The sequence below is a fragment of the Salvelinus namaycush genome, chromosome 28, assembly GCF_016432855.1.
Source record: "Salvelinus namaycush isolate Seneca chromosome 28, SaNama_1.0, whole genome shotgun sequence".
Classification (NCBI taxonomy): Eukaryota; Metazoa; Chordata; class Actinopteri; order Salmoniformes; family Salmonidae; genus Salvelinus; species Salvelinus namaycush.
Genome location: NC_052334.1, coordinates 24,883,190 through 24,907,639, shown reverse-complemented (window position 1 = coordinate 24,907,639; position 24,450 = coordinate 24,883,190). Strand labels below are relative to the sequence as shown.

General features: G+C 42.2%; 1 protein-coding gene across 2 annotated transcripts; it reads left to right on the top strand.

The window, feature by feature from the left end:
- The first annotated feature begins 22,507 nt into the window (after positions 1–22,507).
- On the top strand, positions 22,508–24,231 carry otx2b (orthodenticle homeobox 2b). 2 transcript variants are annotated; one of them, XM_038967769.1, is made up of 3 exons: positions 22,508–22,604; positions 23,047–23,198; positions 23,611–24,231. In XM_038967769.1, exons 1-3 carry the CDS (start codon positions 22,508–22,510, stop codon positions 24,229–24,231), a joined length of 870 nt encoding a protein of 289 aa, XP_038823697.1. The 2 variants fall into 2 exon arrangements, with proteins under 2 accessions (XP_038823697.1, XP_038823696.1); XM_038967768.1 differs by having other exon boundaries at positions 22,508–22,627; positions 23,022–23,198.
- The last annotated feature ends 219 nt before the right edge of the window (positions 24,232–24,450 follow it).

Here is a 24,450-nt window from a genome sequence, read left to right as displayed (position 1 = left end):
CTTCCTAACGAACGGCTAACGTCTCCGGCTCGAATTTTTTTGGATATATGTGACCATATCATCGTAATGTATGTTTTTTCAATATAGTTTAATAAGATTATTGAAACTTTATTCGGGAGTTTTGCCGTGTTCCGTCGTATGACTGTGTTTACGTTGGGCCACGGCTACTGGAAATGCTAAATGAACAGGGATATTTCTCATTCTGAAACGAAACAACGACTCATCTGGACAGAGGACGCCTGTTTCAACATTCTGATGAAAGATCAGCCAAAGTAAGACTCATTTTATGATGTTATTTCATATATCTGTCGTGCATGTGAACGGGTCGTGGGCGCCCAAATGTGTCTCTCTATTGTGGCTACGCTAATATAGCGATACATTTTGTTTTCGCTGTAAAACATTTAATACATCGGAAATATTGTTTGGAATCACAAGTTGCCTATCTTTCAATTGCTGCAAACTATATATTTTTCGGAAATGTTTTATGATGAGTAATAAGCCATTTGACGTTGGTGTCTGTTGGTGTCTGTAAATATTATGGCTGCTTTCGGTGCACTTTCTGATTTGTAGCTGAAATGTAAAATATGATTTATACCTGAAATATGCACATTTTTCGAAAAAAAATATGCTATACAATAAATATGTTATCAGACTGTCATCTGATGAATTTGTTTCTTGGTTAGTGGCTATTTATATCTTTATTTGGTCGAATTTGTGATAGCACCTGATGGAGTAAGAAACTGATGGAGTTAGAAAAGTCGTGTCATTTGCTAACGTGGTTAGCTAATAGATTTACATATTTTGTCTTCCCTGTAAAACATTTTAAAAATCGGACATGTTGGTTTGATTCACAAGAAGTTTATCTTTCATCTGGTGTCTTGGACTTGTTAATGTGTGAAAGTTAAATATTTTTAAAAACTAGCTTTTGAATGTCGCGCCCTGCACTTGAGCTGGATGTTGTCATAATTGTACCGGTGTCGGGCTTGCAGCCCAAACAGGTTAATCAAACAAAACATGCATGTATTGTGTAACATGAAGTCCTATGAGTGTCATCTGATGAAGATAATCGAAGGTTAGTGATTAATTTTATCTCTATTCTGGTTTTTGTGAAAGCTATCTTTAGCTGGAAAAAATGGCTGTGGTTTTTGTGGTTTTGTGGTGACCTAACATAATCGTTTGTAGTGCTTTCGCTGAAAAGCCTATTTGAAATCGGACACGTTGGTGGGATTAACAACAAGATTACCTTTAAAATGATATAAGACACATGAATGTCTGAGGAATTTAATGAGATTTCTGTTTTTTGAATTTGGCGCCCTGCACTTCGACTGGCTGTTGTCATATCGATCCCGTTAACGTGACTGCAGCCATAAGAAGTTTAAACTATTTTACACTCATGCCTGATCAAGTTGCTCTATCATGCTTGTCCAAACGGCAACTAGATTTTTTGGCATTGGAAAAGAAGCAGAGTAGGGATTAGAATAATACGTAAGTAGCTTTCTGAAAATGTTGCCCTTGGGTAGGAAGAGAATATGGTGGCCCTCAGCAAGAGTGTGACCCACGCTATCGCCCTGAAACACAACGCTCTGAGATGTTGAATGCTCATCCTGACAGCCCACTCCATGTTGAGACGCACCATGAAGTGACAGACAGACTGACAGCGTGAGTAACTAATTGAGACAGAAGGCGAGAAAAGATCCGCTCAGCTCTCTGGGTAAGTTAGAAGGGAAATGGATGCCCCCTCCCCATATCCAATCCCCCCCACGCTCCCCTATCCCTGCTCAGGGCATCTCTATTAATTAGCTAGGCAATGATTATTTTGAGAGTTAAACAAAGTTATTTCATGTAATCTGTTTCCTTTGAAAGATCTTTCATTATGTCAATAGCACTCTGTTTGAATTCCTATAGGACAACATTGTCTCCCAGAGAGAGGAAGGAGATGATGGAAGAATGACAGAGAGGGGGCAGAGAGAGAGAGAGGGGGCAGAGAGAGAGAGAGGGGGCAGAGAGAGAGAGAGGGGGCAGAGAGAGAGAGAGAGAGAGGAAGACGTAACATAGTACATATAAATCCGGGACAATTAGTACGTTACATTTTGAATGGTATGTATTCATTTGTGGATATCCATTTGTTTTGTTTAGTATGTTACGAATTACAATTTGTATGATATGTTACGAATTTGTAAAACGTATGATATGTTATGAATTCCAATTTGTTGTGGCTAACGTTAGCTCGGTGGCTAACGCTAATGTTAGCTAGGTGGCTAACATTAGCTAGGCGATGGGTTAGGGTTTAAGGTTAGGGTTAAGGTTAAGGTTAAGAGTAATGTTAACGGGTTAGGGGAAAGTTTAGCTAACATGCTAACTAGTTGCAAAGTAGCTAAAAAAGTTAGCAAAGCTGATAAAATGCTAAAGTTGTCTGTGATGACATTCAAACACGCAACCTTTGGGTTGCTAAACATTCACGTTTTACACCTACCCATCCACCCCAACCAACCGCCCTACTGTCATTTTAAGTCAACTTCTGTCTTATGTAACCATACAAAGTGTCCCTGACTTACATTTACTAGGTTGCATCTAGTCTATTAGACCAGGCTGGGAAACATTATCACCACAACATCATGGACAGTAAATAATTAAATATGACAGGTGGACACAGGTAGAATGTCTCCAGTTGACTATTCCAGACAGAGGAGCAGGGAGACCTGCTCTCCTATAAGGCTGTCACCACTATAATAGGAATTGGGTGTTAAACAGCCCGTTGACCCTAGCTTATGGCAAGGGTTAACTAGAAAAACACTACTAAAACCCATTTCAGTCTTCATTCATTGGCCTACAGTACACTATGCATATCAATCTATTCAGCCCAGTCTGTCTTTGGTCAGCTTTGTTTTTCTCCCACAATGCCTCTCTCTCCTTCATGGTTTGATCTCACGCTAACAAAAGATGAGTATGGCAATTCATTTCATCCACAGCAGCAGCGACAGCATACATGCAACAATGACCTATCTCCCGCTGACAGACCCTTACTGTCTGGCCTCTGCATCTCAAATACACATACCGTCTTGACTGGAAGTATAGGGCAGGCAGGCAGATGCACATAAACAACTGGCACCGTAGCAGGGATAGAATTGATTCTTGTCGGGTTCAGGAACTGATTCTCCTGTGTTATGGCCACTGGAGGCATTGTAGTACACACACAGTGACACAGACACTCCCAGTATGGTTTGCTGCCATGCCTGGTCTAGATAATAGCCCACTAAATATAACAGTGTTTTAGGTCTCTATAAATCAAGAGCACCAATCAGTCCATTAAACCGTTTCATCCTCCATGTCTCTCTCCCTCCCTCTCTTTCTTTCACGCTATCTCTCTCTCTTTATTTTCGCACTCTCTCTCTCTCTGTGTGGTTATCTGATGACCTCTCTCCCCCGGATGACACAGGAGGGGTAAAGCGATACAGGCGCAGACAGCTTTATCACTCTCATTACACTTTCTGCTCAGTTAATGATCACTTAGTACAATGTTAATTGTCAGAGTGGGTGTGGAAGAGCAAGGGTGGGCCAATTTATTTAATGACATGGAAATAGAGGAACACACTGAAACTCAAGATGTATGTAAGAGGACTTAGTGTTAAATTAATGTTTGGAAAGTGTTTATTTCTTGTTAAATTTTCTAAAAGGTAGGCCATTATTTGTCTTTTAAAAACCCACTGTCTGCTCCTTATACAAGAACCACCACAATGGGATCCATTGTATACATTGAGAGACATTAATATATGTAAATCAATAGAGGAAACAGACTAGTAGACTCTCTCTCTCTGTGTCTATTTCTTTCTCTCTACAGGGTAGACGGACCCAATGCCTTTTCAGTTTGACTCATTTGTGTCACCTATGTAACCTTGTTCCTAGAATGATCTTAAGGAACCAAAATAGACATGGATTTCCTCTGTGTGTATTTGGGGTGCAATGTGTGCTTGTTACAATGTGTGTGCTTGTTACAATGTGAGCTTGCTTACCAGGAGTGGGACCCTTTCCCCAAGCAGGTCCAGTGGGGGGGCTATACTGGGCCTTCTCGCACCGCCCCCCCCTCCCCTCGGTACTCTCCCTCTGGGGGGGTAGTGGTGATTTTGCAGGGATGAGGGTTGCAGGTCGGCGGTTCAAAGCCACTCCATCCATTGTTGGGCAGTAGGGATTAGGACTCTCCAGGCTGCAGAATTTGCCTTCTAATTAAAAGGGATAAAGAAGTAGAAAAATAGGCAGGGGCTCTACTGTAGAGAGAGAGTGGGGGAGGAGAGGAGAAATGGTGAACAGAGGGTTAGAAGTTTGTATTGTCACCACTGATGCTTGATCACAAGACCAACCAACACTTACCAACTTTTAGTTTCGAGCGCCTGCCTGCCTTCCTCTCTCTCTCTCCCTTTAGATGCAGACAAAAACATTTCAGTGTGTGTTGCAGGTATCTGAAAGAGTTTGAGGGTCTAGGTTGCTGTTCAACCTGGTTCAGGATAGATACAATTGTCTCTGGGGAAGAGGACAGGAGAAGCATCTTTACGACATTAAACGCTCTATACATGAATGGTAGGCCCACCATCTAAAAGCTGCGGTAACAGCTCCTTGGGGTTAGGCCTGGGGGGTGTTTTTATTTAACCCCTCAACTCCAGTGTCTCGCCCTCCCTCTTTCCACCCCTCCTGTCAGCAAGCTGCTGTTTTGTTACCCTGTCCTCCTGAAGGGGTCCAGCACTCCCCTGGAACCCCACAAACGAGGACTGAGGTTTAAGCATGCACAGCGGCCTGACTATTTTCCCCAGAGCCCTGGGAGGCTAACGACGTGCCAGCCGACAACAAGACCACCTCCCTTCCTCTCCATCCCTCTTCCTGCCTATCACCTTATTGACCAACTAGTATATTGCGGTGTAGTCTTAGCCACCACAACCCCCTAAACCCCTATTCCTCCACCCTGTAAACTCCATCCCAAACAGTGCTGCTGGGTCTCATTATGGAGGTGGTGTTTGGTAGCTAACCCCCATCCCTACTCACTCACCTTTTAACTCCTGGGCAATCCCATCCCATTTGGAGTGTGTGACGAGCTCGATTCTCCATCAGCTCACTGATCAAGAGCCCCCCGGTAAAGCAGGCCTAGATCCAGGGATGAGCAGGTACAGATTCAGGGAGGAGGCATGTAGTGAAAGAATCTGTGGTGAGCCAGGGAGAAGATAAAACGTCAGCCAAGCTTCCCCCTCACTCCCTATCCACTGGTGTCCTGAGGGGGAGTATAGAGGGAGGGGATGGGGAGGCCGGAGGCACAGTGGTGGCTGAGCCATCTAGTCATCATAGCCGGACAAGCACATTCAACCGTGTCCTTTCCACCCTCCCATCTTATTCCAGACTCCTCTATTGCCCTCCACTGAAACCCATCAAAAGGCCTCTCTTGCCCCCTGCCCTGGAAGAGTCTCTCCGCTGGTGTCTTTTCTTCTCTAAGGAGCAGGGATGGGTCCAGGGCATCGCAGCCTTTCCAGGCATCTAAATTCATTTGTGTCTGGCAGCTTAACCTAACGTGGCATAAAATAAAAATAAACGCCTGAAACTAGATCCCCTACATAATGGTCTTGACGAAGAAAAACTGTTGGGGGAGGTTCTCTTCTGCACTGTTCAACCAATCCAGTAAACGTGGAGGAGGAGTTAAGATAGAGTGTCGCGTCACAGGCTCTCTTTCTGTTTCCCCTGAAAACAGGAACATCCGGTTGTTGGGGATTCTGCAGAGGCTATGGCAGCTAGATAAGCAGCACAGGGCTATTTGATGAGAGTGTAGGTCAATGACATGCATTGGCAGTCATGCCTTGATCTCTTGCTTTCTCTCTGTCGCTCCCTCTCTGTCTCACCTATAGTATATGCGAGGCCCATGCCAGCTTCATCTTCATCTGTGGGCACATCGAAACACTCAGGACAAAAACAAACAACTCCACTTGTCTGACAGGTAGCCGTGGATTAATTGGTGTGACAGAGTGGAATACTGTGTGAGATTGGCATACAGTCTTTGCAGAAAAAAATACACAAACAATATCAGCTGTGAGAAATATTAGGTAATGCTGCTAAACATTTAATATTTTCACATGAAGCACCTGAACACTAAAAACTGAAATGTGAAGTACTCTTCACAGAAGAACAAAATGAGAGAAGAGACATTCCATTTCGCCCAAATCCTCTGTTCTAATTTTCTGTAATTTCTTTCTGTATCAATATTTCAAAAAATATACATTTCCTAATAATTAACAGGCTAAGGACATCTACAAAACAGCTTTACTTTACTATAGTGATAAATGGCTGTCAAAGAGAACTTAATGCAATTTGACATGCGATTGAAGTGGTGATCCAAAGGCAACAGACACAGTTAATGCCTAATTAGCGCGACTAAATAATAAAGCAACTTACACTAATAATTATTGCATGTAGCCATTCTACCAGCTGCACTCCCAATTAACCTTTCTCAACTGGCGATTCACAATTTGAGTAAATCCTGTTATCAGCAAATATACCACATGGTACACATACTCACCGGCTCCTAACACTAGTCAAGGGAAGCTAGGCAGTGTTGACGGTCGGGAGGAGAGAACAACAAAACAAACAGCAGAGATCCACTTTCAGAAAACACCAGCCAAACACTTCTGTCTTCCCAATGGCTTAGAGGGGCGGGGATCAACTTTAGGTGGTAGCTGTGAATGTCATTGAACTACTTGTGTTTGCACAGGCTTAGTATTGCTATGACAAGCTCTCTTTAAATATACAGTGAATGCTCCGGAATGCATCAGGTCAACTCTACCCAAGGGGCTGCTTTTAGAAATGCTCCTCTCTGCACAACAGTTATGAAATTGAAAATAACCTAAAGCAAATCAAATATCCAAGCCTCAAGAGAGATGACAGAGGAGAGTGAGCGGCATGGAACAGATAGAGAGCACCTCACAAAGACATTGCATAAGTCTCATGGTCAAAACCGATTTCAAACAAAGACCAGGAGGATTTCACACTTATTTTGAACAAATGGACACTTATAGTAGAGTCTGTGACATTCTGTCAAGAGGGCCCAAAAAATACTTCTGGGAAAATAATACTAGGACATAGTGAAGGAATAAAACAGATTCTGTATTCCTGGGAGTTGTTTTCCCCCAAAAACTCTCCTTCATTCCAATTTGGCCTCCCTTGGCGCAATGCCCACTCACATTGTGTGGACTCACAAGGGCCTGCCACTGTTGCCATGGGGATGTGTGGTCCTGTGCTGGGCAGGCCCTGAAGGCAGAGTGGCCTGGTGGAGAGGTGGGGGTTATCATCACCAGCAGACTCTACTGGGCCCCATCCAAAGGCCTGGGCCCAGTAGGACAACAGGACGACAGGAGGAACAGGAAAGGGAGAAAGGAAAACTGGATTTATGTCTTCTGCGGCATCCCCATCACTGGAAGGGCTCGGAGAGCCTCACTGAGGCTGTTCTAGCGAGGTTTCGGTCTGGGACTCCACCGTGCAGGGCTCCAGCCTGTCCACTGGGGGCTGGCTGCCTGACTGCCTGAGTTCTGGGCCAGACAGGGTGGGCTGGGATAGGGTGAATGGGGTTGGGAGAGGCAAGGCGAGCTGGACCATGGCCCAGAGCGGTGACTGCCTGTCTGCCCAGCGCTGGGCCACACTGCCACTCCTCTCTGGGCTCGTGCCCCTGCACTGGGATTTCAAAGGGATGTGACAGGGGAGACTGGCTTTCCCTCTCCACCCCAAAACCTATAACCCCCATACCCCCCTCCAACTACTTTCACCCCCTGCTCCCTCCCCAACAGCCTTTCTGATCCCAGGCTCCCTTTCACACTGTGCCTTTCCCACCACTGCTGCCTCACATTTGGGAGGAGAAGGGGGAGGTTGTGCTGCTACACTGAACCCATCTGCCCCATGTCTTACCATGCTGTGGACCATGATTCTGCAGCATGTCTCTCTGGGCACCTCCATGGCTTTGGCCAGTAGACTAGGTAGGCTAGACTGGGCCTTCTCGTGCCCCCTCCCTCTGCCACATGTTGGCCTACACATTGACACTATTAATACAAAATGAACACACCGAAAACTAAATTGTACATACAATTGGGCACAGCCAGAAAAAAGTGTGGTCAGTTGTGAGGGATGGTGGTCAATACAATGCAGATAAAGCGTGGTCCTATATGACTCAGTTGGTAGAGCATGGCACTTGTAATGCCAGGATTGTGGGTTCGATTCCCAGGGCCATCCATATGTAAAATGTGTACACACATGACTGTAAGTTGCTTTGGATAAAAATGTCTGCTAAGGCCTCCCGGGTGGCGCAGTGGTCTCTGGGTTCGAGCCCAGGCTCTGTCGCAGTCGGCTGCGACCGGGAGGTCCATGGGGCGACGCACAATTGGCCTAGCGTCGTCCGGGTTAGGGAGGGTTTGGCCGGTAGGGATATCCTTGTCTCATCGCGCACTAGCGACTCCTGTGGCGGGCCGGGCGCAGTGCACGCTGACCAGGTCGCTAGGTGTACGGTGTTTCCTCCGACACATTGGTGCGGCTGGCTTCCGGGTTGGATGCGCGCTGTGTTAAGAAGCAGTGCGGCTTGGTTGGGTTGTGTTTCGGAGGACGCATGGCTCTCGACCTTCGTCTCTCCCGAGCCCGTATGGGAGTTGTAGCGATGAGACAAGACAGTAACTACTAACAATTGGATACCACGAAATTGGGGAGAAAAAGGGGGTAAATTTAGTTTTTTTTTATTTATTTTTTTAATGTCTGCTAAGTGGCATATATTATTATGAATGGTTTATAATGGAGTCAAATGTGACAGAAGGTTAGTCTCAAATCCCCAGGCCTTTGGTGTGTTTGTTTAAAACAGCCCATATTTAGTTATGATTCCAGAGATGAGATGAATAAAGACTAATCTACTGTCTCCGTTTGGGGAAATGCACCACCTCATCAGGCTACTGGCCCATCACTAGGTATCTTACAAGTGTAGAACCCAAGTGCATTTCATTTGGCCCTGCTCCTCTCCCTCCTCTTTCCCTCGCTCTCTCTGTTTTTCTCATCACTACCCGAATGACATTTCTCTGGCAGTCTCTCCTGTGAAATTCCTTCTCTCCTTTTCTCGGCATTCCCGCGGCCAGCTTCCCTGCCTGACCGGAGCAGTGGCGGTGGCTGCTATGGTGTTCCGCTCCCCCTGGGCATGTCCCAGTCTGCAGCTCCAGCCCACACTGCATTCCACTAGCCATTATCCAGTCCTCTCAGCAACCAGGAGAGGGAAAGGAGAGGAGAGGAGAGACGAGGAGAGGTGAGCCAGGAGGGAAGGAGAGCAGGATACATAACTGTGGAATAGTTTCATTGATTCCGGTCAGGCATTGAAGAGGTCCTGTCTAGGAATGCAGGCATATAGGACAGGATAACTGTTTCTTTGATTCTTTCTTAACACTCACATACCTAAATATGTACTGTACATATCCTTAACTGTTGCGTTCCAGAGCAAATTCAAATGGAAGAAGAGTATTATACTATACAAACTATTCACAGGTGTGTCCCAGCCCAGCATAGCCTTCAGAGATAGCGCTGTCCAGAAAACATGAGGTCCGCTCCAGCAGTCTGTATAAATTATCTGTAACATGTTCAATAAAACACAAAGCACCGTCGTGGTCTATACATTTCATTTCAGCAACATTTCAAAAGAGCAAAGATTTATGGCATCAGTTGTCAACTGATGTCAAAAGATGATACAACTGAACTGATGGCAGTCTCTTCTAGATCTTACAAAATGTGAGCAACACTACTACTTTATTTGGACTTGGTAAGTTGAGAGAGGGAGATGAGCCAAACAGAATCTCTCTGTTAGCAGTGTCTGTCTCTGGCCTGAACAGCTCAAGTAGCATCAGGACAGAAGCCGGTTGTTCCCCCCTACCATCCCTCCCAGGCTGGGCCACTTCTGTTTACACTCCTAATTATAGGGGAGGGGCTGATTGACAGGCCAGCCATCCCATCTCAGATCCCCTCCAGGCTAGGGGTTCAGAACATCCCAAACACCCAACCAGCACTGTCTCAAAAATGTGACGGCAACAACATCCAACTATCATGGGGGAGCCTCGACTGGCAAAACCTGAGGGCAGAAAGAGAGATATTAAAGACGTGAGAGGAATTGGCAGTGTCAGGGCTAACGGGGGTACGCTTGAGAAGTCGAAGCAGGGAGCTGGGGGCATCGCCAAAGTGTCAGTCAAAGCAAAGTGGGGTTTGGAAAAGGTACAAACACTGACCGACCGACTGACATAAGAGCACTTCTCTCTCTCATTCTCCTATAACAGTAGTGCCATACAATGTATTCAAACAGGCATATTTCACTGTCTTAAAACAATTATTATATTTGGGACACAAAGTACAAAGTGTGTGTGTGTGCGCGCATATCTCACCTTCCTTTCCAGAGAGGTATAATTCACTTGGGGTTTAAATGCTCCGCTGCTGTTGGGAGACCTAAGCGAATACCTCAGGGAGCATGGTGGCTGACCCCCATTTCATATTCAGGTCAGAGAAACAAAACAGCGCTGAGAGACAGTTAACATGAAAGAATCACTACTTAACTGGCTCTCCCTCCCAACGCCTGAGATCTCACCAATCCCTCCAACACTTACCTAGCCCCCGAGAGGCAAGACAATAAACCATTTGATAGAAATCATAAATAGTCACAGTTGTACGAGTGCGCTGGGCCTATTTCTAAATGCATTATGGGGATTACACACAAAATCACACAATGTTACATTTTCAAATGTGTTAAGAATGCTTCCCAGAATCCAATTCAAATCCTGGGTTACCAAATAAGCCTGAACAAATCCTTCACATTGAGTTCTTACTCCTTTGAACTCTGTACCTGGGAGAGGTCCGGTCTGCAGGGCAGGTTTTACCACTCCAGGCACAGACAGACACCTCAGCAGAGAGAATGGGCTAGCCTAGCACTGGGCGAGCGAGAGAGAGAGAGAGAGAGAGAGAGAGAGAATGTATGTATGCCCAGGTCCACAGGATGTCTGGGAGCAGAGGAAGAGGCTGCTTGACAGTTACATCAACATAGAAATCTTTATTTCCACACTGCTGGGGCTGGAGGATAAGTCGGTCATAATATTACAGTCTCCTCGCTTGGTGAAAAACACAAACACTGACTTTGAATGCAATGGACATGATTTAAATAAAATATATGTAATATCAACGATACATCTTGATATTACATACATTAATTGAAAACATCATAATAATCATAAGTTATGTTCAATGCTAATCTTGAGGCATTGCTGTTCTTTTTTATTATTATTTTTATTGGATATTTAAAAACAAAGTACACGTACAAATTGATGCACATGATTAAGAATCATTGAAGATAAACACAAAAAAGTTTACAACCTATTTCAATTGTGGTCCTCTTTCATGATAGCATTTGTCAAATATGGCATATGTGGCAAAATAAAAAACAGAAGCTAAAATGGCAGGTCAATATGGTTACTTAGTCATATAAGAGCACAAAATAATATACACACTATAGACAAAATAAGGCTATTTGGTCATCATCATTGGGCTAGGATGGATTGCTCACAGAGGCACCCTATCCATTAACCAGGATTTCACCTTCCTTTTTAAGCTACTCAGAGTAGGAATAGTTTTAACAGACCAGAGGCAGACTATTCCACTCAGAGGCTCCTGAATATAAAAAAGTACCTTTCCCTGCCAGGCTTCTACAGACAACACGTTAGCTAGCTCTATTGTTGTGTTTGTATGAGTCTCTAAAATGGGGAAGGAAGTGAGACAAAATGCCTAGGAGCTGCTTCATGGATGATCCTATGAACCCGACTAAGTCTGGTCTGTGTGACCCTTGACTCAGAGGGCAGCCAGTTGAGCTCCTGAAACTGTCTGGTACCAATATGAGTACTGTAGGTGGGCTCAGATTCAACTTGTTCTGGGCTATCCTGAGCTTGCTTTTTAGTAGATTAGTTAAGCCTTCAAACCAGGAGGTGCTAGCATCAAAAATGACATTTGATGAGCACATTAGCTAGCACTTTCTTTGAATCTTTGCCCAACAGCTTAGACTACATAGCCAAGAATTTGGTCCTGGTGTAGCACATGGGGATGTGTGAAACTTACTCCTCAGCCTGAAGTTTCCCCACTTGCACCACCGAATAGCTAGCTTTTCCGTGTCGCCGACTGGTAAGACGCTTCAGGTCCTGGGTTCAAGCCTCGGTGTGAGCCGAATCAGGAGGAAGTGGTACTCGCGACACTAAGCAAGCAGCGTGATGTCCCTTACACTAGCAGTGTAAAGCAGCGTGATGTTCCTTACACTAGCAGTGTAAAGCAGCGTGATGTTCCTTACACTAGCAGTGTAAAGCAGCGTGATGTCCCTTACACTAGCAGTGTAAAGCAGCGTGATGTTCCTTACACTAGCAGTGTAAAGCAGCGTGATGTTCCTTACACTAGCAGTGTAAAACAGCGTGATGTCCCTTACACTAGCAGTGTAAAGCAGCGTGATGTTCCTTACACTAGCAGTGTAAAGCAGCGTGATGTCCCTTACACTAGCAGTGTAAAGCAGCGTGATGTCCCTTACACTAGCAGTGTAAAGCAGCGTGATGTCCCTTACACTAGCAGTGTAAAGCAGCGTGATGTTCCTTACACTAGCAGTGTAAAGCAGCGTGATGTCCCTTACACTAGCAGTGTAAAGCAGCGTGATGTCCCTTACACTAGCAGTGTAAAGCAGCGTGATGTCCCTTACACTAGCAGTGTAAAGCAGCGTGATGTCCCTTACACTAGCAGTGTAAAGCAGCGTGATGTCCCTTACACTAGCAGTGTAAAGCAGCGTGATGTCCCTTACACTAGCAGTGTAAAGCAGCGTGATATTCCTTACACTAGCAGTGTAAAACAGCGTGATGTCCCTTACACTAGCAGTGTAAAGCAGCGTGATGTTCCTTACACTAGCAGTGTAAAACAGCGTGATGTCCCTTACACTAGCAGTGTAAAGCAGCGTGATGTTCCTTACACTAGCAGTGTAAAACAGCGTGATGTCCCTTACACTAGCAGTGTAAAGCAGCGTGATGTTCCTTACACTAGCAGTGTAAAACAGCGTGATGTCCCTTACACTAGCAGTGTAAAGCAGCGTGATGTCCCTTACACTAGCAGTGTAAAGCAGCGTGATGTCCCTTACACTAGCAGTGTAAAGCAGCGTGATGTCCCTTACACTAGCAGTGTAAAGCAGCGTGATGTCCCTTACACTAGCAGTGTAAAGCAGCGTAATATCCTTTACACTAGCACCTTACCTAGTACCTTAGTAGCCATACGCCTCCCCTGCCAGGTTGCCATCTAGTGTACATCCTAAGTTATTAACTGCTGTTCTGGCTGTGAATACCTGTCCTGCTAGCTGTACCCTGTTGTCTGAGGACTCGCTTAGTTTCATTTTGGACCCAAACAGAATTCCTTCTGTTTTGCCGAGGTGCGGAGATAGCTTGTTGATGTTAGTGAGCCCTGCACTCAGTATATTCTCCAGAGTGGTTTGGTTTATGTGAAACACCAGGAGTGCAGAGTCATCTGCATAAAGAAACGGGTGACATTGAGCAAGCATCCTTGATATCTTTAATGTACAGCAGGAATAACAGAAACCCTAGCACACTTGCCTGTGGCACGCCACAGCTTATTTTACAGTGAGCTAATGAACATAAGCACAGTATCAGTCTGGCTTCATCTTGGGGTGGTAGAGAAGTATTTTTATCTTTGTATTATTTGTCCTTGTTGGATTTCCACGGGTCTTGACTTATTGATGGTCTGGAGGAGAGTGTAGTAAATGTAATCCATGTGTTTGTTGCAGAGGCCCTGTGCAAACACAAGACAAACAATTACAGCACTGATTAATAGGCCATATTAATGGCAGCAGCAAACTCGGCACACGCTGAGCCGACACTATCCAGTTTTACGGAGGAAAAAAATATTCTATAGGACTAATGCCCATACAGTCATGACTATTATAGTGCTACCATTGTATGATACTTTTATCACACGATAACAGATTGCAAAGATAAGTAAATACAGCGAGTGACTGAGAACACCAATGCTGATACACTTGGTGTTTTCAATTTCATATTCAGCCCTAGAAATAAAATAGGTGTAGTTAACACTGAGCAGAAAATAAAGATCTACAAACAACAGATGCAACTTTTCAAGAGCATCTCTTCCGGTTTTCTGCAAAGTGAGTTTGACTAAAAGGGAAAGGAAAGGGGGATACCTAGTCAGTTGTACAACTGAATGCCTTCAACTGAAATGTGTCTTCCGCATTTAACCCAACCCCTCTGAATCAGCCATGTTTTCACCATATCACTACCCATCTGTTCACACTCATTCAAGAGGCAAGACAATCTCTCCGTAGCAAAGACATCTAAAGCTCACACAGCAGATCCTGACTAAATGTGGTAGGTAACAGTTAGCTTTAACAACACTGTGTTATTCTACAGGTCTAGTATAGAGTATGATTATTATACCAGTGATACACAGACCCATGGATTTAATTTACAATATGAATTATTTTAAAACAAGCACACTATATCACGCAGGAAGGAGAGTGTACATCTCAGCATTTATCCCATTAGACTGAGAAGATGACAGTGAAAAGGCCTGCCCGCCATAATCCCAGGGGAGCACTTTGAATGTGTTTTGATGATCTCATAGGTCAGTGTTACATGTTACATTACACAAAGGGTTAGCCACTTTGCCTTAAGGGAATAGCAGATAAAACAAGGTTTCCATTGAAGCCCTGTGTAACACACCTTGACCAGGACACGTGTACAGATGTAGGATCTTAATTTGAGCCGGTTTGCTAACGCAGGAAAATAATTCTGCAGCAACAGGAAATGTGAATTATTATGTGGATTATAATTTATTTAATTCATTTTTCTCAAGGGAAAATCAAGTCTGAAATTTCAATGTTGAAATTACAAACTTTAGAAGACTTTTTAAATTTCAAATACACTACAAGTTTTACATTTCCTTCATTGCACAAAAGTTCTCTTGCAACAGGGTGATCAAATTAAGATCCTACATCTGTATATCCATCAAACCTGCTGAGCTAATTACAATACAGCTTGTGATGATCCCTGTTCTTCTGCTCATCTCTCTCACCCTCTCTCTCTCTCTCTCTCTCTCTCACTCGCCCCCCTATCTCTCCCTCCCTCTCGCTTTCCTCACAAAGTCACAGAGGGAGGGCTAGCTCCATCTACAGCTACATTAAATGTGCTCTCCACATTTCCTTTAACTTTGGGTTCTAGTTTTTTTTTGTTTTACTTAACATAAATTGTAGTAGGCCTACTAATATCAATCATCTGGCATTTCTACACCAACTACTGATCAATACATAACCATAATTCAAACAAATGATTATTGCTTGAAAATCTCAGAATCTCCAATTCATATTTATATAAAGTGCACTGCACAAACTACCAGAAAAAAGTTGTTCCAAGCACAGTAACATGTTTCTGGGTCTATCAACATCCTGAATGAATGATATTTACAAGTACATTTCCATTTTGTTGTTAGTCTTATACTATACCTGTGTTATTGTATTTGTATTATGCCCAGCATAACATATTTAAGATAATATAAGAACTCTCTTGAATACATAACTTACTGAGCATATACAACTAACTAAAGGGTTTAGTAGGTTCTCCTAAATTAAGCATCCTTGGTTGAATGAAGGAGATTGCTGAAGAAAAGTTATTGTATTCGTTCTGTTTCATTTTATGTTTATTAAATGTATTTCTTAGAAGTAGAAAGCTTATATTATGCTATTTCATTTTTATATAGAAAAGGTATTTCATGCAGTTAATTCACAGATATAAATCCTTCAATGTAGTAGGCTATCGACATCTTCTCTTGATCCCGAGATTGTCCTTTTTTATATGAACCAGATTGTATTGTTTTGGCGCAGAATAAATTCCCCTTACATTCCACTGAATCAGTCATGCGGGATTTTCAAACGAGGATGAAAGTGATGCTCGACATGACAAAACAATGAAGTGCAGATAGCTAAATGTAGGCTACTTGGGTGTGTGGCCTATGTATGTATGTATTTCTTTGTCTGTTTGTTCTATTCTTGTCTAAAAAAGAAATGTGTGTAGGAGTGTGCATCAGAGAGGGAGAAAGAGAGCAGGAAAGAGAGAGAGATGGAGCGAGAGAAAATGTATAATAGTTTTTCATGAAAAGGAAGTTGCATTTGTGTAAATTTAACACGGTGTAAATGTATATATTTTAAAGTTGCATCATGATGGTGATGATTGGCATAGATGCACATGCATGTGAGAAGGCAAAGGGGTTTCAATAATTGGTTAAACAAGATTGAGGTTACAATGTTAAGTGGTAGGCCTAAATCATAGCGCGAAAAGATGAAACGAGGAAGAAGAATTGGTATAGGTAGAGTTTGATTCATACATCCAAATTGTGTTAAATGTGGGATTTGAATCCCGCAACTCTTAACCCAGAGGGTTCACTTACCAGAGGCACAGATAAAAGACATCGACGTCGCCAATTAGCCGTGAGTCAGTGGGAGCGCTGATTGCCAGAGGCGTTAACTCGTTTTCGGTTTAACGTCGTCCTCCTTTTAAGATAGAAAGTCCCTGAGGAGGGCTGGTGTTTAGAATTTTATAAATAATGTAGCAATTTAAACGGCGAGGGGCAAGCGAGATCCAAACGATAACGATATTACGCACAATGATTTCCCACACAGCACTGTAAAGTATTAGGCTATTAAACACACGCAGGTAAACGATCTGTGCGTTATTTGATAGCTATGGCTAGAGATAGCTCGTGCTACCTATATGATCAGGCTATTATTTTAGTATATGTGAGCTAATAATTCTCTATGTAGCCTAATAAACAAAATGGCATACAGTAAATTAGGCCTCAAAATCTGTATAGATTTCAATATAGCCTATTCAAAAAAAAGCTGGTAAATGTAGTTTGTTTTAGCAATACATGTTGTCATGATCTCTGTGTGATATGGCTTAATGCAACTTGCTTCAGAAAGATCCTTTGAGTTTAAGGAGAGGCAGGTACAAAAGAGAGTCGGACCACTTTGAAAGCATACTTTCGTAAATGGGTAGACGGATAAACAAATAGCCTATATTGTATTTTTTTTTTTTTTAAGTTACCATACCCAAAAGCACCCCGGGCCAGTCACAAATCAGTAATGTTAACACATGAAATGTTCTAACTGGCTTCAAAAACATAGTGGAAAAAAAATACATGAAAATACAGATACAGTACGCCTATAAACAGTAGATAGATACCTCACACCTTGTCATGCGCCATCCCTCATGGACAGAGAGTGGCTGTAGACTGAAGAAATCCCGGTCATAAATTAGATCACACGTTGAAAACTTTGCTCCAGTTGAGATGCAGATATGATGAGTCCGGAACTGAAGTTTGGTAGAAAACAAATCTAGAGGGGCGTGATCCACTACGATTTCCGTTCATCAAAGTCTGTCAAAAGAAATTACATTGATTTTTGCATTAGTCAATATGTTTTAGATTTTCAAAGCGTAAACATAGATCTAATGATTAAATAATGCACTTTTGACATAGCCTAGGCTATCTAAAAAGACTGCCAGAGAGGCAACTGACGATTCATAAAACTCACGGGTCTGTCTCTGTTGATAAATCTAAATCAATATTCAAATCTGTTTGAAGTGAGCGGGTATGCCAGTGTGAGTGTGTGTTTGTTGTCTGTGTGTGTGTGAGTGTGTGTTTGTTGTCTCTCTGTGTGTGTGTGTGTGTGTGTGTGTGTGTGTGTGTGTGTGTGTGTGTGTGTGTGTGTGTGTGTGTGTGTGTGTGTGTGTGTGTGTGTGTGTGTGTGTGTGTGTGTGTGTGTGTGTGTGTTCCTCAAGCTTTTAAGATGATACATTTACCAAACCGTGACAAAACCCTCGGCATATTGTTTTTGTGTCATACAGGTTTAACATTCAGGTGACGTAGGCTATTAGTTGTGGCTTGAGTCAATATCAATGGCGGAAATCAGTTACAATGTCTGTTCTATTAACTATTCAACTAAAGCCCCTATTCAACTACAATAATAATAATATACATGAAGATAACTTATGTGAGCTATGGACAAAATACATTTGTTTTTTGTAGAGGGATTCCATAACGCAATTCAACCTATTATTATTTACACGTATCACAAATTGTTGTGAAACGATCATTCAAAATGTAAGCAATAGGAAATACATTTTGGGGAAAAATTACGTTTTCATTATTCACATTAATTTAAAAGTACTATACCTTTGAGAGAGAAAAACAGTCTGCGTTGATTTTCTCCTGAAGTGGATGTGGTCCACTGAGTTCTCCAGTCAATTCAAGGTTGCTGTAAAAATGCATCCACTAATTTAAGTCGGATGTCACCCAACTCCTGCAGGGATGGTCTTCTCTCTGTTGATGTGTTCCAACAACGACATCATGTGTTAACATGGCTGGATATTTAAATCTATTAATTTATTTAAAAAATAAGCCACCAGGAATTATTATTACATCTGGCAATAATATATGAGGCCCAAATTTTTGGTTAGTCTGCCTCGTATATTCCCTATCCTGGCTGAATGTTGCGATATCAACTTGATCGAAGCGGGCGCTCTGTGGATGGGAGCACAGTTATAAGGAAATAAGACTCCCTAAATCCCCCTTGCTACGCAATGGAATGTGAGAGGACAGCGTTTTAGCCTCCACTTGGAGCGCTTGTTTTTCGCTAGGACGGTTTTTGTCATGGCCCCAGAATTGTCATGGATTCGTGGGGAGTGCTCCATGTTGTTATTAGTTCTTGTTATTAGTCATTATTCGGGAGATGAACAGGCTGTGGATATTGCTTTTAACTTGCCCACTGATCTGGAACCATTTATGAATCGTGAGGGTAGTTTCCTTTTTACCATGATTGGGAACATTTTATATAAAAATTGTTATATGTGCTAAACAGACGTAAATAATGTATATTCACGAGATGGTTAAATGTCCTCTGTCCACTAACCACTCAAATGAGTCGTGATGCAGGGAAACAACTGTTCCTATTCCTTTGCTAAGATTCCCAGCCCTGTGAGTTTGAGGTTTTATTACTAAATTACTGTCAGCTCCGGGATGAGAATGTTGTCAGTCGCCCCCTCGCTGCCATTGGCTGAGGAGTTTGCGTCAAAAAGTAGCTGGCGACATTTGCTTCTCAGCAAATTTCCCCGCGAGAGAGACAGACCCCCATCTCCGAGTGCTCCAGACGTTCTCATTGGCCAGACCTCTCTACAAATCCAACTCAGCAACTTCACTCAGAACAGACTAACAAATCATAACCGTATGTATTTTACCAACATAAACGCGTTTGCACTCTACCATACATTGGTGCAAGTGTTAAAGATGAAAGTTTTGTCGGTCTTTTTATTCTAATATATCCAAAGCGACAGTTACTTTTGATTGGTTATTTTATAGGATTTCGAAATTATAGAGAGAGATATTTTATTCAAGGAAAGGATTGGACAAAGAACTATCTACTCCGGCCACAATCCTGAGTAAGTTGCTATGTATTATTATTATGATTATGATTATTATTATTAGTAGTAGAGGTTATCATTATTATAGGTAAAGAGTCGTAATTGTACGACAAAATGATGAATAGGCTACCTATTAGCCTATATGCTATACATGCAACATCCCACAGGAAACATCCCGCAGAAAAAAAGAATAGCCTATAACAATAAAATAAATAAAAGTGTGTATTAGGCCGTATTAGGTTACTGTGTTTGTATAGCATATTTACGGTCATATTTATCCAGGAGAAAGAGCGAAACGTCCTGACACATGGTAATCGACTAACTAAACTCATTAGACCACTGAACACTCCGGTGTGTATTGTGTATGGATCTTCAATGTGAAGCCTACTGTAGGACACTGGAAAACAGTTTTAAGACACACTTTCTGTTCTACGTGACAATGAATTTGGTAGTTTTTAAACTCAGTGCTAGTTTGTAGCTACATTTGAATCCAAGTTAGGCCAATAATTTGAGCAGTAATGTTCTTCAACATGAATATTATCTTTTAAAAAATGGAATAGCTAATGTTTGTTCGACACTTCAGATGACTTTGTTCAATCTGCATTCCAGTTAATTCTCTCAATTTGTGTGAAAATGCATGCAGACAAAGGGCGATAATTGAGAAGGCGTGTAGTGAAGCCTCTCTCTGCCTGTACAACATCTCCCTCCCCGCGCAGTCCTCCATGGAACAACTAGGCGGGACAGGGCACGCGGGAGGATCATGGCAATTCTCTCAAATATAGCCTGCATTGCAGAAATGTTGACCTTTTTTATACAGAGCTGTTTTCGTTGGTTTATGCTAAATTAGTCGTGGCAAACAGCTTCAAAACAAATTGCACACATTTGCTTAAAAAATGGTTTTGTTTGATGCAGGGAGGGAGTGTGTTAATCCATTAAAAAAAGTCAGAAATCATAAAGTCCAATTCCCATTCTAAAAGTGAATATTTTCTAACACTTTAATATCAATTGAGTAGACTAAAAACAACACTATCTGCTAATTTAATAGTCAATATATTCTTTAAAAATATAGCCTAGAGGCTAGGCTAATATTTAGCATATATACGCCTGTAAATTGATTTGTTTCCATTATCCATATGTCTTACTACAACGAAAAACGTCTTATGAATTGTTATATCATGATTCTGCATGCCATATGGATATTAAATAAAATAGAGGAACCTGTGTATTTTTGTTAACACTTATTTTCGTCAGTTTGCAGAATTATTATGACCGAATGCTGTGCAAGGTTGAGGATAGCGTCCTGTAATTAGGGTGCGCGTGCCACCCGGATTATCTAATTAATTAATCAACAAAAAAATGTATCAGAATTAATTATTGGACAGGGTCATTATTATTGAGTGGGTGTGCAACTGCTATACGATGTCTGTTTTAAGAGTGACAGATTGAGTGGAGGTAAAAAAAAAAAAAAACGTTGGATGGATATTCAAAAATGCAACTCAGATGGAATAATCAAGAGACACAGAGGGGGTAAGGGTGTGGGTCACCACACATTGAATTTAAGCCAGTTGTCCAGGTAGAAATATTCCAATATCATCGAATTATTCAGTCTTTATGAAGATACTCTGACTTGCCTGACTTAACTGACTTGCCTAGTTAAATAAAGTTAAAATAAAATAAATAAAAATACTCCTGGAAATATATTAACCTCATTTAAAATCTGAAATATATTTGTAAAGCCATTGACGTGGAAAGTGACAAACTATCGAGTACATTAAAGTTAGTCCCATTATGCTCTCATTTGTAAATTCAAAAACGGAATATTTTCCTGTGTAATATTATTTTGAGATTTCATTGATTCATCACCAATGTCAAAACATGAATAAAGCATGCATTTAGCAATAAATTACATTATTTATGCCTATTAAAAGGAACTATGCCTATAATCCAGGCCCTGCATGAATCATCTTTGTCTAAATAGTTTACTTTATAACAGTTTGACTGGCAGGGCTGATGTGTCCTCCAGCCCAGTACTAAGGTTTTTTTAATGGGTTTTAGTACCTTTAAATTAGTCAAGAGGCGTTTTGACAGTGGGAGATAGGGGGAGTTAGCCAATAACTTAGAATGGGGTTGCCTGTTTGGTTAACTCAAGTCCCCTAAGCATATGGCCTCGTTATCAAAACATTTCGATTGCCTTCTGAACGTTCTTCAACCTTGGAAATCTAATTACAGAGAGCAATTAATTAGGATGGAAATGGTGAAGAACCTATAGTTCCCTTCAAGTTTTAAGTTGTTAGCTGAAGTAGACTTCTGTTTTCACACTTTAATGACACCCTATTCACATTTACAGCGATTACTGGTGCGGACAAAACCAAGAGGCAGAGTGAAAAGCTTAGGTTAGTGAAATACCTAAATGTACAAAATGGTCCCGATAAATTGACTGCATTGTTAGCTACTTTTCGCCAAGGGGGGTTTGTTATCTGTCGGGTCTACGGTGTCTTTGTCTCGGCCCCCATCAATTCCCTTATTATTTGACACAATTAGTTGGGTTCTATGTAAATTGTGGTCCTAGCTGATTCCCAGTGTGTGTGCATTTGAGCGACTGTGTTTTGTTCTTTGAGAGGACTTGTTGCAATTATAGGATGTTGCTTTTTTGGCCGGGGGGTTAGGGGGGGCAACGTTTGTCAAGATGAGCCAAGCTCAAGAGGACAGCTGGGGGTCTGGGACTGTTTTAAGAACACACTGGATAATATTGTTTCCCAAGAAATCACAACGCTGCGTCCATCAAATGCTATTTAACTGGCTGCAACTTGCTTTACTAAATGTCTTATCTTATTGTGATTTCTGGAACAGGTATCCAGCGGCAAAATCGAGACAGTGAGAAAAAGAACAGATAAACAACCAAGGACATCTACGGGCCTTACCCAATTTTCAAAATTTTCTCCAACTTTACCCCCCAGTCCAACATTAGCATGATGTCGTATCTGAAGCAACCACCTTACACAGTCAATGGACTGAGCTTAACGACCTCTGGAATGGACCTTCTGCATCCATCCGTAGGCTATCCAGGTGGGTTTCAGCACTTTTTACGCGTGCGCATGGATGCTTTAATAATTTATGTCAACTCTTCATTGGATTAAATAGTCCAATTAGGATCAAATCACGTAGGCTAAAGCTTTAATGCATCTAATTACAAAAACATGCCAATGGATTCTTGCTACTAATGCGTCATTATATTGCTGCAATGGGGGAAGACGTCAACTAACTGTTGCATTCTGTAGTACTGACTTTAAAAATCTTCTTTCATTAAATGTTTGTAACGTGTCATTATTGGTCCTGAACTCGTCTTAGCTCTGGATAGCAAATACATGTGAAACAACGTTTTTATAAGTTATACTTAATATGGAAAATAATTCATTCACAGTTGTCTCAATAACCCTGCTTTATATTCTGATAAAATGTTAATTCTACCCACATGAAATTAAGTTATGCATCTGTTTATTTTCAACAGCGACACCCCGCAAGCAGAGACGAGAAAGGACGACTTTCACACGCGCCCAACTTGACATTTTGGAGGCGCTGTTCGGCAAAACTCGCTATCCTGATATATTCATGCGCGAGGAAGTAGCACTAAAAATCAACCTACCAGAGTCTCGTGTACAGGTGAATGTTGACCAACGCAAAAAATTCTCTATCTATATATCCCTGTGAATAATAAATATCCTCTGTTTGTGGCAACTCAAACGAGGAGACAGATGGTCATAACAAATATTGGCATAGCATTCATAAAGAGAACCTTTGAAAAAGTTAATGGATTAATCAGTCTACTTAAAAAAAAAAAAAATGTTAAGTGTTAACCAGTGCTTTTCAGCATCAGTATAATAATGCATATCCAAAGCCTATGATCAACACAACACATATTTTCAGCATTATTTGATTCACACGTGCATAAAGAAATGTTTGGTTTATACGTCAAATTCCTATTTTCGTCACATTTTGGAAACTGTATATAATAGATGGCTTGCTTTAACCTGTTTGGGTGATTAACTGTGTTTGCTATTTTGTCTATTTTTAGGTTTGGTTTAAGAACCGAAGGGCAAAGTGTCGCCAGCAGCAACAGCAGCAGCAGAACGGGGGCCAGAACAAGGTGCGACCAGCCAAAAAGAAGAGTTCTCCAGCCAGGGAAGCGAGCTCTGAGAGCGGGGCGAGTGGCCAGTTCACACCGCCCTCAAGTACTTCAGTCCCGACCATCTCAACCAGTACCGCGCCGGTATCTATCTGGAGTCCAGCCTCTATCTCTCCGATGGCTGACCCTCTCTCTACCTCCTCTTCCTGCATGCAAAGATCATACCCAATGACCTACACACAGGCCTCGGGATACAGCCAAGGCTATGGCGGATCAACGTCATATTTCGGCGGAATGGACTGTGGTTCTTACCTTACTCCCATGCATCACCAGCTGTCTGGCCCCGGGACGACACTCAGTCCTATGAGCACCAACGCTGTCACAAGCCATCTGAGCCAGTCCCCTGCGTCCCTCTCCACTCAGAGCTACGGAGCCTCGGGGCTAGGCTTCAACTCCACGGCGGACTGCTTGGATTATAAGGACCAAGCGGCATCCTGGAAACTGAACTTCAATGCAGATTGCTTGGATTATAAAGATCAGACTTCATCTTGGAAATTCCAAGTCCTGTGAAAAAAACAATGTGTAAACTATTCAAACAAAGACAATGATAATTCAAACATATAGCTCTGACATCCTTCAATAAGATATATGCTTAAAATACTGAATATTCGTGTCGTCGGTAAGGAACTGCGAGAGAGGGGGCTATCGGTGGCGCCTCGCGTTGTTGGCATGATGTTTGGCCCCAGCCTGTAGAGGAGAATTTAGAATTTATTTTAGCGTTGGCTAAGA

Bases quoted from the DNA above. Each gene is read 5' to 3' on its own strand.
- otx2b (XM_038967768.1), top strand. From the start codon at position 22,508: ATGATGTCGTATCTGAAGCAACCACCTTACACAGTCAATGGACTGAGC. The intron at 22,628-23,021 runs GTGCGCATGGAT...CATGAAATTAAG, and splicing joins GGTTTCAGCACTTTTTACGC to TTATGCATCTGTTTATTTTC. The intron at 23,199-23,610 runs GTGAATGTTGAC...GTCTATTTTTAG, and splicing joins TACCAGAGTCTCGTGTACAG to GTTTGGTTTAAGAACCGAAG.